The sequence below is a fragment of the Heterodontus francisci genome, chromosome 41 (genome assembly GCF_036365525.1).
Source record: "Heterodontus francisci isolate sHetFra1 chromosome 41, sHetFra1.hap1, whole genome shotgun sequence".
NCBI lineage: Eukaryota > Metazoa > Chordata > Chondrichthyes > Heterodontiformes > Heterodontidae > Heterodontus > Heterodontus francisci.
In genome coordinates, this window is record NC_090411.1 from 38,822,608 (window position 1) to 38,839,462 (window position 16,855).

Sequence of the window (16,855 nt, forward strand, 5' to 3'; positions counted from 1 at the left end):
TCTCTCCCCCACCCCCCCCCCCGTCCCTCCCCTCTCCCCCCCCCCGTCCCTCCCCTCTCCTCTCCCCCCCCCCCCCGTCCCTCCCCTCTCCCCCCCCCCCGTCCCTCCCCTCTCCCCCCCCCCCCGTCCCTCCCCTCTCCCCCCCCCCGTCCCTCCCCTCTCCCCCCCCCCGTCCCTCCCCTCTCCCCCCCCCCGTCCCTCCCCTCTCCCCCCCCCCCGTCCCTCCCCTCCCCCCCCCCCCGTCCCTCCCCTCTCCCCCCCCCCCCGTCCCTCCCCTCTCCCCCCCCCCCCGTCCCTCCCCTCTCCCCCCCCCCCGTCCCTCCCCTCTCCCCCCCCCCCCCGTCCCTCCCCTCTCCCCCCCCCCCCCGTCCCTCCCCTCTCCCCCCCCCCCCCGTCCCTCCCCTCTCCCCCCCCCCCCGTCCCTCCCCTCTCCCCCCCCCCCGTCCCTCCCCTCTCCCCCCCCCCCCGTCCTCCCCTCTCCCCCCCCCCCCCGTCCCTCCCCTCTCCCCCCCCCCCCCGTCCCTCCCCTCTCCCCCCCCCCCGTCCCTCCCCTCTCCCCCCCCCCGTCCCTCCCCTCTCCCCCCCCGTCCCCCTCTCCCTCCCTCTCCCCCCCCCCCGTCCCTCCCCTCTCCCCCCCCCCGTCCCTCCCCTCTTTCCCCCCCCCGTCCCTCCCCTCTTTCCCCCCCCCGTCCCTCCCCTCTTTTCCCCCCCGTCCCTCCCCTCTTTCCCCCCCCCCGTCCCTCCCCTCTTTTCCCCCCCCCGTCCCTCCCCTCTTTCCCCCCCCGTCCCTCCCCTCTTTCCCCCCCCCGTCCCTCCCCTCTTTCCCCCCCCCGTCCCTCCCCTCTTTCCCCCCCCCGTCCCTCCCCTCTTTCCCCCCCCGTCCCTCCCCTCTTTCCCCCCCCCGTCCCTCCCCTCTTTCCCCCCCCCGTCCCTCCCCTCTTTCCCCCCCCCGTCCCTCCCCTCTTTCCCCCCCCCCGTCCCTCCCCTCTTTTCCCCCCCCCGTCCTCCCCTCTTTTCCCCCCCCCGTCCCTCCCCTCTTTTCCCCCCCCCTCTCTCTCTCTCTCTCTCTCTCTCTATCTATATCTCTCTCTCTCTCTCTCTATCTATATCTCTCTCTCTATATCTCTCTCTCTATATCTCTCTCTCTATATCTCTCTCTCTATATCTCTCTCTCTATATCTCTCTCTCTATATCTCTCTCTCTATACCTCTCTCTCTATATCTCTCTCTCTCTCTATATCTCTCTCTCTCTCTCTATATCTCTCTCTCTATATCTCTCTCTCTATATCTCTCTCTCTATATCTCTCTCTCTATATCTCTCTCTCTATATCTCTCTCTCTCTATATCTCTCTCTCTCTATATCTCTCTCTCTATATCTCTCTCTCTCTCTCTCTCTATATCTCTCTCTCTATATCTCTCTCTCTCTCTCTCTCTATATATCTCTCTCTCTATATCTCTCTCTCTATATCTCTCTCTCTCTATATCTCTCTCTCTCTATATCTCTCTCTCTCTATATCTCTCTCTCTCTATATCTCTCTCTCTCTATATCTCTCTCTCTATATCTCTCTCTCTATATCTCTCTCTCTATATCTCTCTCTCTATATCTCTCTCTCTATATCTCTCTCTCTATATCTCTCTCTCTATATCTCTCTCTCTATATCTCTCTCTCTATATCTCTCTCTCTATATCTCTCTCTCTATATCTCTCTCTCTATATCTCTCTCTCTATATCTCTCTCTCTATATCTCTATCTCTCTCTCTCTATCTCTCTATATCTCTCTCTCTATCTCTCTATATCTCTCTCTCTATATCTCTCTCTCTCTCTCTCTATACCTCTCTCTCTCTCTCTCTCTATATCTCTCTCTCTCTCTCTCTCTATATCTCTCTCTCTCTCTCTTCCCCCCCCTTCTCTCTCTTCCCCCCCCCTTCTCTCTCTTTCACCACCCCCCCCCCCCCCCCCCCCCGACTATTGCTGAGAGCGTGAACAGCAGCTTCCAAACTTCGGACAGCTTTATAGTTTTACGGCGGGCTTTTAAAAATAAATCGGAACCCTGAATATGCCCAAAGTTCGGAAATCGCCGTTGCTGCTCTCAGCTCCTGTCAGCTATAAATATGGAAAACAGTGTTAATGAGCATTAGGTAAAGATCTGAGTTTAGAAGTTCCAATTCATCTGTAAAACTGCCTACTGTGATTTTTTTTTTAATAACATGTCTGGTCAGAATGAAGGAAAGCCAACAGGAAATTCCTCATCTCTGAAATGACTGTTCACCGTCCTCAAATTTTTTACCATGGTCACTGGTGTTCGTGTATGGACACGTTTTTGACCCCTGGACAGAAAGTTCCTGAAACACAAAAAAAATGGATGACCTCCCCTTAAATGAGCAGGCTAATTCTGAAGCAAGCCAATCTCTCCTAACCTGGTCTGATGTGTTGCTTTGTTACAGGCTGTACAAGAGGCTGTAATCCAGTCACTCGACTATCTTTTTCAAACGTCACCTCGGACAAGAGTCGCCTTGGTTACCTTCAACAATGAGGTAGATGAGGAGGATCTGAATGCCCAAACTCTTCACTGTGATCTGGAAATTGCAAAGGCGCTCCTCAACCTGTGTGATATATACTTGATATGTTCTGGTGTGCAATCATGCAGTGGTCCGGATAAGGCTGTTCGCGTGTTCCCACACTTCATTAAATTGTACCACTTCTAAGGAGATATTGAAAACTGCTGGCACTTTAGTAAAACATTAAACCTACATTTGTCAAATGTATAATAATTAATTAGGAGCATAGGAATTAGAGGAGGCCATTTAACCCCTCAAACCTATTCCATCATTCAATTAGATTAGGGTTGGTTGTACCTGAGCTCCATTTACCTTCTTTTGTTCCATATCCCTTAATAACTTTCTAATAATAATCGATTAAACTCTGTCCTGAACATTTCAATTGGCCCATCATCCACAGCCTTTTGGGGAAGTGAGTGGGCAAAAATTCAGCAGATGGAGTATAATGTGGGAAAATGTGAGGTCATGCACTTTGGTAGGAAGAATAGAAAAGCAAAATATTATTTAAATGGAGAGAGACAACAGAATTCTGTGGTACAGATGGATCTGGGTATCTTCGTACATCAAACACAAAATGTTAGTAGGCAGGTACAGCAAGTAATTAGGAAGGCAAATAGAATGTTGGCCTTTATTGCAAGGGGAATGGAGTATAAAAGTAGGGAAGTCTTGCTACAACTGTACAGGGTATTGGTGAGACCACACCTAGAGTACTGTGTACAGTTTAGGTTTTCTTGAGCTGGCAGCTCTAGGGGCAGGGTTTTGTCCTTTTAAAGGGTCAGCAGCCCTGATGGTGGGCAGTGAATTGCCTTTGAATTCTGCCAGGAGTCCAATGGAGGGCCAAGCCCACCTTCTGGCCCATCACCGGTACCCCCTCACCGATATAAAATTCAGCCCCTTATTTAAAGAGAGATATACTTGTATTGGAGGCGGTTCAGAAAATATTCAATAGGTTGATTCCTGAGATGAATGGGTTGCCTTATGAGGAAAGGTTGGGACGATATTCATTTGAGGTTAGAAGAAAGAGAGGTGATCTTATTGAAACATGTAAGATTCTGAGTGGGCTTGATAGGGTAGATACTGAGAGGATGTTTGCCCTTGTGGGGGCACAGTTTCAGAACAAGAGGTTGCGCATTTAAGATGGAAATGAGGAGGAATTTCTTTTCTCGGAGGGTTGTGAATCTTTGGAATTCTCTACCCCAGAGAGCAGCAGAAGCTGAGATAGATTGATTCTTGAAATTATAGGGTATCAAGGGTTATGGGGAACAGGTAGGAAAATGGAGTTGAGGCCAAGATTAGATCAACCATGATCTTATTAATGGTGGAGCAGGCTCAAGGGGGTGCATGGCCTACTCCTGCTCCTACTTCTTAGGTTCTTATGAGACAGTTCCAGATTTCTAATACCATTGTCACATTTCTGATTTCACTCCTAGCTCTAATTTTAAGTTTATGCCTTCCAATTCTACGACCACCAGAGGAAATAATTTCTCTGTTTCTATTGAACATGTAAATACCTTGATTAGATTATCCCTTAATCGGCTGGTGACTTCTGGTGAACCTGCTCTGCTCCAAGGCCACCAATACAATCTTCCTGAGGTATGGAACTGAACGGAGTTACTTCAGATGGAGTCTGACTGAGGTTCTCTACAATGGAAGCATCGCTTCCTCCTCTTTGTATTCCAGCCCCCTTGAGTTAAAGGCCCACATTCCATTAGCCTTTTTGATTGCATTATTATATCCTTGTACTAGCTTTTAATGATTTCTGTACCCGAAGATCAAATCCTTTTGCTCCTCCACAGTTCCCAGTCTCTCACTATTAAGAACATCTTCCGATTAGTCTTTCTCATATTCAAACTGGATGACCTCACACTACCCACATTGAACTCCATCTGCAACAGTTTTTCCCATTCACTTAGTCTGTCTATGATGTGCCTTTGTAAGTTTCTGCTCCCAATTTGCTGTGCTTCCTAAATTAGTGCCATCTACAAATTTGGATATACAGCTCTCTATTCCTTCATCAAAGTCATTAATATACAATGTGAAATGCTGAGTCCCCAGTACTTGCCACATCCAGTTAATCAGAATACAATCCCTTTACCCCTAATCTCTATCTCCCAACCTATTATCAACCCATATGAAGGTTAGCTCCAATTCTGCAATTCTGTGTACTTTCATTTTTGCTAATACATTGTCAGATGCCTTCTGGAAATCCATATAGACAATATCCATATACAATTCCTTTTCCACCAAGTTAATGGCCTCCTCAAAATATTCAACCAGATTAGTCAAAAATGACCTGCCCATCACAAATCCACGCTGACTTGCTTTGAATAATTATATTGTCCAAATGTTCAGTCACTCTGGGGTGGTAGTTAGTATACATTATGCCTGTTTTTTGGGCAAAAACAGGTGCAGCCAGTACCAGTTTAGCAGTGGAATGGTCTGGGTTCAAACATACGTTGATCCCGTTGTCAAATTTGTGAGGCCCGTTTTATATGTGCCCTAGCCAGATATCTAAAACAAGTATTAATTCCCTAGAATATGTAAATTACGTGACTAATGCATGCTAAAGAATCCTTTGACAAATTGGGCAGCGTTGAGTGGGGCAGTCTCCACACAAGCTTTCCCAACCTCCTTCACCTCACCCTATCAACATATACTTCTATTCCTTTCTCCCTTATGTATTTTTCTAGCTTCTCCTTAAATGTATCTATGCCATTTCCCTTAATTGTTCCTTGTGGAAGCAAATTTCACATTCTCATCACTCTGTGTAAAGGAGTTTCTTTATTGGATTTATTAACATAGAACAATACAGCACAAAAAAAGGCCATTTGGCCCATCGAGTTTCTGCCAGCTCTTTTGAAGAGCAAGCCAGTTAGTCCCACTCCCATGCTCTTTCCCCATATCCCTGCAATTTCTTTTACTTCAAGTATTTATCCAATTCCCTTTTGAAGGTTACATCTGTTTACTCGCCATTTCAGGCAATGCATTCCAAATCACAAACACTTACTGCAGAAAAAACGTTTTGCCTCATGTGGCTTCTGGTTCATTTGCCAATTACTTTAAATCTGTGCCCTTTGTTTATTGACTATTCAGCCATTAGAAACAGTTTCTCTTTATTTACTCTATCTAAACCCTTCATGACTTTAAACACCTCTAAACGCCATTGACCATGAACTTAACTGGACCAGCCATATAAATACTGTGACTACAGGAGCAGGTCAGAGGCTGGGAATTCTGCAGTGAGCAACTCACTTCCTGCCTCCCCAAAGCCTGTCCACCATTTACAAGGACAAGTAAGGAGTGTGATGGAATACCCTCCAGTTATCTGGAAAAGTGCATTTCCAACAACACTGTTTTTTGCACCCCTTTTAAAAATTGTACCATTTAGCATGTATTGTCTCTTTTCATTCTTCCTACCAAAAGGTATCACCTCACTTTCCTGTGTTGAATTTCATATGCTATCTTGCCTGCCCATTCCACCGGCCTGTTTATGCACTCTTGAAGTCTATTACTATCTTCCTCACTGTTTACTACACTTCCAAGTTTCCTGACATCTGCAGATGACCTGTACATGTGCCTGTAAGTCACAAGTTCAAGTCCTTAATGCATATCACAAACAGAAGTGATCCTACTACTGAACCTGGGAACAGCACTATATACCTCTGTCCAGTCCAAAAGACAACCATTCACCACAGCTCTCTGTTTTCTATCCCTTACCTAATTGTGTGCCCATGTGCTACTGCTCATTTTATAGCTTGTGCTTTAATTTTGCTGACTGCTAAATATGTGGCACTTTATGAAATGCCTTTTGAAAGTGTACACAGCAACAGCAGCACTGTCCTCATCCACCCTCTCAGTTACCTCACCAAAAAGCTCGAGTTAGTCAAAAACAATTTGCCTTTAACAAATTCATGCTGACACTCCTTTCTTAGTCCATGCTTGTCCAATTATTGTTTCTAAAAGCTTCCCCACCACCAATGTTAAATAGCCTAACCATAATTGACAGATTTATCCTTCCCTACTTTTTCGAACAAGGGATTAGTCTTTGCAATCCTGCAGTCTTTTGGCACTACCCCTATATTAGTGACTATTTATCTGACCCCCCACCTCCTTCCTCTAATCCCTGGCCTCCTTTTCCTATCCAACCCTGTGATTTCTGGCCTGAACACGACACATTTACTGCTGGGGTGCTGGGGGATTGTAGGCCTGATGGCCAATATCGGGGAACATCTTGGGCTAGCCATTCTGATGCAGGGGATGTACTACATCCCCTTGCCCATTGCCTTTTAGGGTTATGTATTGCTTTATGTCATAAAAAATACTTATTTGAATGCTTCCAACAGTTTTTGGTCCATCCATAAACATCTTGGCGCGATTACTGCGGTCAACTGATTTCTCATTGGCAGGGCCCTGGGGAGTGTTCTTGAGCAAAGAGACCTTGGGGTGCAAGTACATAGTTCCCTGAACATGGCAGCACAAGTAGACAGGGTGGTGAAGAAGGCGTATGGCATGCTTGCCTTCATCGGCTGAGGCATTGAGTATAAGATTTGGGACGTCATGTTGCAGTTGTACATAACGTTGGTTAGGCCGCATTTGGAGTACTGTGTGCAGTTCTGGTCGCCGCACTACAGGAAAGATGTGATTAAGCTAGAGAGGGTGCAGAAACGATTCACAAGGATGTTGCCTGGTTTGGAGGGCTTGAGTTATAAAGAGAGATTGGATAGGCTGTGTCTGTTTTCCCTGGAGAGAAGGAGGCTGAGAGGAGACATGATAGAGGTATATAAAATTATGAGAGGCTTAGATAGGGTAGATAGCCAGAGTCTGTTTCCCATGGTAGGGGTGACTAAAACTAGAGGGCATAGATTTAAGGTGAGAGGGAGGAGGTTTAAAGGGGATCAAAGGGGTACATTTTTCACACAAAGAATAGTGGGTATCTGGAATGAGCTGCCTGAGGAGGTGGTGGAGGCAGGAACAGTAGCGACATTTAATAGGCATCTGGACAGGTACTTGAATGAGCAAGGCATAGAGGGATATGGAATTAATGCAGGCAGGTGGGATTAGGATAGATAGGCATTATGGTCGGTATGGACGCGGTGGGCCGAAGGGCCTGTTTCTATGCTGTACGACTCGATGACTCGTCCTGTTGACGTTTGCCATACTTAAATTTAATCATTAGCAAAATTACGATTAGTCGTTTGGTAGTACAGAACTTGAGTATTTTTGAAAACAGAGACATTTTATTGAAGCTTTTCGTCTTGCACTCATCAGGACAATTCTCAAGAATACCAATGTAAGGGAAAACAACAAATGTATAGTGCATGAGAAGAGAATGTTGATTGGTTGGTAAGTGAACTTTGATTGGTAGAGGCGTTGCCATGAAAAATGCACCAGTTTACGGTGAATGACAGTTAACTGCCAAGCTTTGTTTGAAATTTAAACCAGGCAGCTTGACTCTGATTGGTCAAGTAAAACCTATGCGAGAACTCTCCTAAATTTGATTGGTTTCACAGGTAACAATCTATGGAGATGGACTGACCTCTCCGAGGACTCTGCACGACTTTGAGTTAATTGATCAAAATTACCTGAAGACGCAGGGTGTCCAGGAGGCACTGCCACATTGTATTTTGGAGAGCAGGGATGCCTTGTATCGACACGTACACCTGTGAGTAACCCTGTCTTAAGGATTATTACTGTGTTATGGTAGAACTAAAATGAAAACCATGAATATTGGAAATAATATAACAGAAAATGCCTGAAATCTGTTTCATGTCAGTCAACACCTGAAAGAGACAAATTAATGTTTCAGGTGAAACCCAATTCTGATGATGGGTTATAAACAAATATTAATCTTTCTCTCCCTTTGTATCTTTCTTTCTTGCGCTTTCTCTCTCTCTCGCTCTCCAACTGTCTCTTTCTTTTGCTAGGTCTATTATTTTCACTGTCCCTGCAAGTTAGAAACTCGAATGGGAAATACAAAGAACAAAGAACAGTACAGCACAGGAACAGGCCATTCGGCCCTCCAAGCCTGCGCCGATCTTGATGCCTGCCTAACCTAAAACCTTCTGCACTCCCTGGGTCCGTATCCCTCCATTCCCATCCTAGTCATGTATTTGTCAAGATGCCTTTTAAACGTCTCTATGGTACCTGCTTCCACCACCTCCCCCGGCAACAAGTTCCAGGCATTCACCACCCTCTGTGTAAAGAACTTGCCTCGCACATCCCCTCTAAACTTTGCCCCTCTCACCTTAAACCTATGTCCCCTAGGAACTGACTCTTCCACCCTGGGAAAAAGCTTCTGACTATCCACTCTGTCCATGCCGCTTATAACTTTGTAAACCTCTATCATGTCGCCCCTCCACCTCCGTCGTTCCAGTGAAAACAATCCGAGTCTATCCAACCTCTCCTCATAGCTAATGCCCTCCAGACCAGGCAACATCCTGGTAACCCTCTTCTGTACCCTCTCCAAAGCCTCCACGTCCTTCTGGTAGTGTGGCGACCAGAATTGCACACAATATTTTAAGTGTGGCCTAACTGAAGTTCTGTACAGCTGCAGCATGACTTGCCAATTTTTATACTCTGTGCCCTGACCGATGAAGGCAAGCATGCCGTATGCCTTCTTGACTACCTTATCCACCTGCGTTGCCATTTTCAGTGACCTGTGGACCTGTACGCCCAGATCTCTCTGCCTGTCAATACTCCTCAGGGTCCTGCCATTTACTGTATACTTCCCACCTGCATTAGACCTTCCAAAATGCATTACCTCACATTTGTCCGGATTAAACTCCATCTGCCATTTCTCCGCCCAAGTCTCCAACCGATCTATATCCTGCTGTATCCTCTGACAATCCTCATCATTATTCGCAACTCCACCAACCTTTGTGTCGTCCGCAAGCTTACTAATCAGACCAGCTACATTTTCCTCCAAATCATTTATATATACTACAAAGAGCAAAGGTCCCAGCACTGATCCCTGCGGAACACCACTAGTCACATCTCTCCATTCAGAAAAGCACCCATCCACTGCTACCCTCTGTCTTCTATGACCAAGCCAGTTCTGTATCCATGTTGCCAGCTCCCCTCTGATCCCGTGTGACTTCAGCTTTTGTACCAGTCTGCCATGAGGGACCTTGTCAAAGGCTTTACTGAAGTCCATATAGATAACATCCACTGCCCTTCCTTCATCAATCATCTTCGTCATTTCCTCAAAAAACGCAATCAAATTAGTGAGACACGACCTCCCCTTCACAAAACCATGCTGCCTCTCGCTAATAAGTTTGTTTGTTTCCAAATGGGAGTAAATCCTGTCCCGAAGAATCCTCTCGAATAATTTCCCTACCACTGACGTAAGGCTCACCGGCCTATAATTTCCTGGATTATCCTTGCCACCCTTCTTAAACAACGGAACAACATTGGCTATTCTCCAGTCCTCTGGGACCTCACCTGTAGCCAATGAGGATGCAAAGATTTCTGTCAAAGCCCCAGCAATTTCTTCCCTTGCCTCCCTCAGTATTCTGGGGTAGATCCCATCAGGCCCTGGGGACTTATCTACCTTAATGATTTGCAAGACACCCAACACCACCTCCTTTTTGATAATGAGATGACTGAAACTATCTACACTCCCTTCCCTAGGCTCATCATCCACCAAGTCCTTCTCCTTGGTGAATACTGATGCAAAGTACTCATTTAGTACCTTGCCCATTTCCTCTGGCTCCACACATAGATTCTCTTCTCTGTCCTTGAGTGGGCCAACCCTTTCCCTGGTTACCCTCTTGCTCTTTATATGCGCTAAAAAGCCTCGGGATTTTCCTTAATCCTGTTTGCCAATGACTTTTCATGACCCCTTTTAGCCCTCCTGACTCCTTGCTTAAATTTCTTCCTACTGTCTTTATATTCCTCAAGGGATTCGCCTGTTCCTAGCCTTCCAGCCCTTACGAATACTTCCTTTTCCTTTTTGACTAGGCTCACAATATCCCGCGTTATCCAAGGTTCCCGAAACTTGCCAAACTTATCCTTCTTCCTCACAGGAACATGCTGGTCCTGGATTCTAATCAACAAATACTCTTTGCATCGGTGCACAATAAACAGAATGCAGGATTTTGATTTAGTAGGATTTAGGGTTGAATCTTGCTTACTAAATGTGCACAAGACAACCAAAAGGGAGAATTTCATCAATTTATGTAGCATGTCATGAATTAATTCCTTTGCTTTCTACCAGAGTGCACAGCATTGCTGGTTCAAATAGAATGGCTACTAAAACGAAGAATGGTCAGGCCTTTGAAAGTTGGATTTTTAAAGATGAATGCCTGGAATTTCCATGCAAGTTCCCCCAATCTTGTACCATAACTTCATCAGAAAATTGGTGGAATTCCTAGAGAAATGGTCATGCTAACTCTGAGGCTTCTGCCAACTGCCATCAAACTTATCGAATACATAGATAGAATCATAGAATGGTTGGCAGGAACGCTGTGGAAATTCTGTCCCTGGTGGTACGATTACTACTGTTACATTAGCAGTTCATTTATTACAACGTTTTAAAGTAGTTTTGTGACTTTCATTGTTGCTTCTCCTTTTGATCAGTCCTTTTTGCATCTTTTTGCTTTTGATACCCACCTTTTCTCAGCTTATTTGGTTTTTGCAGTATCTACGATTCTAAGAAAGGGGGTTGCTTTAGGGTATCGGTCTGGCATTCGGAGAGTTGGATGAGGAAAAAGAATTTAAAAAGAAGAATGTGAAGCTTTATATGAGGTATTCTACCTCAATCCACATTTAGCCGCAGAAACGGACTGAGGCAGAAAATCTGCCTTCACTGCTGGCACTTAACTAAAACGACAGTTATTTCTGCTCAAGCTCGATCTCAGAATGATGATGTGCATGTAGTTGATGAATGTATACTTAAAGCATCAAAAAATGCAATGAGAATCTATATTCGAATTCTCTCAAATTTGCAATTGTTTATTAAAATTTGATTGATTTCACAGATAACACTAATGAGGTGGACTGACCACCAGCCCTCAGGTTCTCCCCTGTTCTGGTTCTGAACCCATAAATTTCTGTAGTTAAGCTCCTATCTCCCTCATGCCCTCTCCAAATCACCTCATCCTAGAGACACACCTCCTGCTCTCTTAGAACCATAGAAAGCTTACAGCACAGAAGAAGGCCATTCAGCCTGTTGCGACCATGCCAGCCGAAAAATAACTATTGCCCGACATAATCCCACCTTCCAGCACCTGGTCCATAGCTTTGCCGGTTACAGCACTTCAGGTACATGTCCAGGTACCTTTTAAAAGAATTGAGGGTTTCTGCATCAACCACCATTCCTGGCGGTGAATTCCAGACAAGACACCCACCAGCCTCTGTGTGAAAATGTTTTCCTCATGTCCCCTCTAATCCTTCTACCAACCACCTTAAATCTGTGTCCCCTGGTAATTGATCTCTCCACTCGGAGAAACAGGTCCTTCCTGTCTACTCTATCTCGGCCGCTCATAATTGAGGTGTACAAAATTAAGTCACCCCTCAGCCTCCTCTGTTTTAAGGAAAACAACCCTAGCCTATTCAATCCTTCCTCATAGCTGCAACTTTTGAGCCCTGGCAACATTCTTGTACTCTCTCCAGAACAATTATGTCCTTTCTGTAACGTGGTGACCAGAACTGTACGCAATACTCGAACTGTGGCCTAACCAGTGTTTTATACAGTTCCAGCATTACATCCCTGCTTTTGAATTCTATACCTCAGCCAATAAAGGAAAGCATTCAATATGCCTTCTTCACCACTCTATCTACCTGTCCTGCCATCTTCGTGGACCTGTGGACATGCACTCCAAGGTCTCTCACTTCTACCCCTCTCGATATCCTCCCGTTAATTGTGTATTCCCTCGCTTTATTTGCCCTCCCCAAATGCATTATCTCACACTTCTCTGGACTGAATTCCATTTGTCACTTTTCCGCCCATTCAGCCAAACCATTGATATCTTTCTGGAGTCTATGGCTATCCTCTTCACTATCAACTACATGGCCAATTTTTGTGTCATCAGCAGATTTCCCAATCATGCCTCCCAAGTCCAAATCCTTAATATATATCACAAACAGCAAGGGACCCAACACTGAGCACTGTGGAACTCCAATGGAAACAGCTTTCCATTCACAAAAACATCTGTCGATTACTACCGTACTGGAGCTGTGAGGCTGCGGTGCTAACCCAGTGGTGGCACAGTGGTTAGCACTGCAGCCTCACAGCTCCAGCGACCTGGGTTCGGTTCTGGGTAGTGCCTGTGTGAAGTTTACAAGTTCTCCCTGTGACCGCGTGGGTTTCTGCCAGGTGCGCCTGTTTCCTTCCACAGCCAAAGACTTGCAGGTTAATAGGTAAATTGGCCATTGTAAATTGCCCCTAGTGTGGGTAGGTGGTAGGAGAATTGTGGGGATGTGGTAGGGAATATGGGATTAATGTAGGATTAGTATAAATGGGTGATTGATGTTTGGCACAGACTCAGTGGGTCGAAGGGCCTTTTTCAGTGCTGTATCTCTCTATGACTCTATGATTATGCTAAAATGTACTGTATGATGGTCACTATCTCCAAAATAGTCACCCACTGTTACTTTCTCCACTTACTCAGTTTCATTACTGAAGACTAAATCTAGAGCAGTGCCCCCTCTCATTGGGCTTGTTAGGTGCTGGCTAAAAAAATTCTCTTGAACATAGTTCAAGAATTTTGTCCTCTCTCAGCCCTTCACATTGTTTGTATCCCAGTTGATATTGGGGTAGTTGAAATCCCCAGCTATTATTGCCCTATAGTTTTTGCACTCAGACATTTGCCTACATATTTGTTCTTCTACCTCCCTCTCACTATTTGGGTGTCTATCATATACTCCTCGTAGTGTGGCTGCCCCTTTTTTTATTTCTGAGCTCGCCCCGTATGGCCTCATTTTATGATTCATTTAGCATATCATCCCTCCTCAAAGCCGATATTGATTCCTTAACTAATAATGCTACAACCCCTCCTTTTTTATCTCCCTCTCTATCCTGCCTGAAAACTCTATATCCAGGGATGTTGCATTGCCATTCTTGCCCCACCTTAAGCCAAGTTGATGCCGATTCCAGCTTCTCTTCTTGGTTTCCATGCTAGGTAATAGAATCAATGGTTCCCTCTCCTCAGTAACTGTCCCCCTCCCTTTCAAAACCACTATTAGGATCCCCAACAAAAAAAAAAGAACCTATTTGTTCTTGTAAGCTACTGCCCTATCTCAATATTTCTTTTTTCTCCAAAGTCCTTGAATGTGTAATTCACTACTAAATCCATGTACATAATTCCCATGACTCCATGTTTGTTTCCATCCCTGCCAAATCACTGAAACGACCCTAATCATTACAAACGGCATCCTCAGTGACCATGACCGTAGTTCACTATCCCTCCTTGTCCTGTACTCCAGCAAAAGTCAGAGTCTTTGGAACTATGCCCCAGTAAGAGTCAGTACCTGTGGAACTGTACCCCAGTGAGAGTCGGTGCCTGTGGAACTGTACCCCAGTGAGAGTCGGTGCCTGTGGAACTGTACCCCAGTGAGAGTCGGTGCCTGTGGAACTGTACCCCAGTGAGAGTCGGTGCCTGTGGAACTGTACCCCAGTGAGAGTCGGTGCCTGTGGAACTGTACCCCAGTGAGAGTCGGTGCCTGTAGAATGAAAGGGGGGGGGAAATTGGAGAAAAGAAACGGGGAGAATTTTTTTTTTTAGTGGGACAGGCAGCGCCACATGGCATTCATCATTGATGTCAATGGAGAATGCAGTGTTTTCTCGCACCGGTTGCAGCCTGTACCTGGGGAATTGATGTAAATCTGCGGTGGTGCTACATGAACAAGTTTCTCCCTTCCGATGTCTTATTTTCATCACAATAGAAAAATGTATTTCTTTGTAATTTTGGTAAATATCTAACTTGTATGTGCATTGTTCATGCCCTCCCATGTATCTGCAGGTTGCAAGAGTGTGGTGCTACAGCATTGGGTCCGGCCGCACTTGTATCCATAGCAATGGCCTCCCAGAAACAAGGCTCCAAGGTCAGTTGGAATTTGATGATTAGGTTTTTGAGTCTGCATGCCTTTGATAGAATAGCATTTAAAAATATAAAGCAGAACCTTAATTGACGATTGGTTAATGGACAGAAATCAGAGAGTAGGAATAAAGTAGACTTCTGAAGAAATGTTAACTCTGCTTCTCTCTCTCCACAGATGCTGCCAGACCTGCTGAGTGTTTCCATCATTTCTTGTTTTTATTTCAGATTTCCAGCATCTGCAGTATTTTGCTTTTATTATAGTAGGAATAAACAGGTCATTTTCAAGTTGGCAGGCTGGAAATGTTGGAATACCACAAGGAATAGTGTTGGGGCCTCAGCTATTTACAATCTATACCATTGACTTAATTGAGGGGACCTACTGTAATGTATTCAAGGTTGTTGACGATACAAAGTTAGGTGGGAAAGCAAGCAGTGAGGAGAATGCACAGAGGATGCAGAGGGATATGGACAAGATTGGTTGAGTGAACAAGAACATGGCAGATTAAATACAATGTGGCAAAATGTGAAATTATCTACTTTGGTAGGAAAAATAAAAAAGCAGAATATTTTTTGAATGGTGAGAGACTGGGGAATGTTTGCATTTAGAGGGATTGGGTGCCCTTGTACATGAATCACAGAAAGTTAATGTGCAAGCAGTTAGGAAGGAAAAGGCTTGTTAGCCTTTTGTTTCAAAGAGACTGGAGAGTAAGAGTGAAGAAGTCTTATTACAGTTATACAGGAAATTGGTGAGGCCACACCTGGAGTACTGTGCGCAGTTTTGGTCTCCTTACCTAAGGAAGAACATACTTGCCCAGAGGTAGTGCAACAAAGCTTCACTGAACTGGTTCCTGGATTGAGGGAATTGTGCTTTGAGGAGAGATTCAGTAGACTAGGCCTATATTCCCTAGCGATCAGAAGAATGAAAGGTGATCTAATTGAAACATACAAAATTCCTAAGCAGCTTGACAGTACAGATGCTGAATAAATGTTTTCCCTGGCTGGGGAATCTAGAGCATGGGAGTCGCTGTCTCAGAATAAGGGGTTCAAAATTTAGGACTGAAATGAGGAGAGATTTCTTCACTCAAAGGTATTCTGTAACCCAGAGAGCTGTAGATGCTCAGTCGTTGAGTATATTCAAGACATTTAGATAGATTTTTCGGTACTAAGGGAATTAAGGGGATAGTGCAGGAAGGTGGAGTTGAGTTAACAGCCATGATCTTGTTGAATGGTGGTGCAGGCTTGAGGGGCCAAATGGCCTACTCCTGCTTCTATTTCTTATGTTTGTATGTTCTTTAAAAAAAAATCACCCTGTACATCAGTTGTACCTTATATGGCACTACAATTCTGTACAGGAATGGCACATGGGTTGAGTGCCCATCACAGTGTTATCATTTCTTATCCAAGCAACTGGCATATTCTTTGTTACCATTCTCTGATCCAACTACTGCTTTCATACTTCTGAGTCTGTATCTGTGCTTGGGAAGTGACTGATTTTATTCTTGTTGCACAAAAAATTTCCTTCTTCAATTTGCACCCTCTAAGAGTTGGTTAGTTTAGTTTAGTTTAGAGATACAGCACTGAAACAGGCCCTTCGGCCCACCGAGTCTGTGCCGACCATCAACCACCCATTTATACTAATCCCATATTCCTACCACATCCCCACCTCTCCCTATATTTCCCTACCAGCTACCTATACTAGGGGCAATTTATAATGGCCAATTTACCTACCAACCTGCAAGTCTTTTGGCTGTGGGAGGAAACCGGAGCACCCAGAGGAAACCCACGCAGACACAGGGAGAACTTGCAAACTCCACACAGGCAGTACCCAGAATTGAACCCAGGTCGCTGGAGCTGTGAGGCTGCGGTGCTAACCACTGCGCAGTCATATCCATCATTCTGCCTCTCAGTAAAAAAAATCTGCTCAATATATCTGGCATCTTAATCAGTCTGTAGTATCTTCAGTTAATGTCAAATTTTATCCCCATAAGTCACTGTACTTCAACCTCTGGTCCTCACGTTATTCCTCTCCTGATTTTCAAATTGCATTTCTTCACTTCCCGTCCACCGTTCCGATTCCAAGCAAACATTTAGTTTTGTTTGCGCTATTGATAAGACAGTGATTTTTCTATCCTCTCAGATCGCTGCCTGATTGCCCTATCTGTGCTTTTTAAAGCGACAGAAGCTGGGTCAGTTAGGGAGGGACAGGTATGGCAGATTAACATGCAGCTTGAAAATTTAAAATGGTTAATCTAGGGGGCAG

The 16,855-nt window shown here is 45.1% G+C and overlaps 1 protein-coding gene across 8 annotated transcripts in view; it reads left to right on the top strand.

Annotated features, from left to right (window-relative positions):
* The window catches only part of LOC137353716 (circularly permutated Ras protein 1-like), a 119,629-nt gene that overhangs the window by 36,464 nt on the left and 66,310 nt on the right, over nt 1–16,855 (top strand). For all 8 annotated transcript variants that reach the window (XM_068020081.1, XM_068020089.1, XM_068020084.1 and 5 more), the window contains 3 exons: nt 2,444–2,533; nt 8,068–8,219; nt 14,518–14,599. In XM_068020081.1, coding sequence (XP_067876182.1) covers nt 2,444–2,533; nt 8,068–8,219; nt 14,518–14,599 — 324 coding nt within the window. The remainder of the gene's footprint in view (nt 1–2,443; nt 2,534–8,067; nt 8,220–14,517; nt 14,600–16,855) is intronic.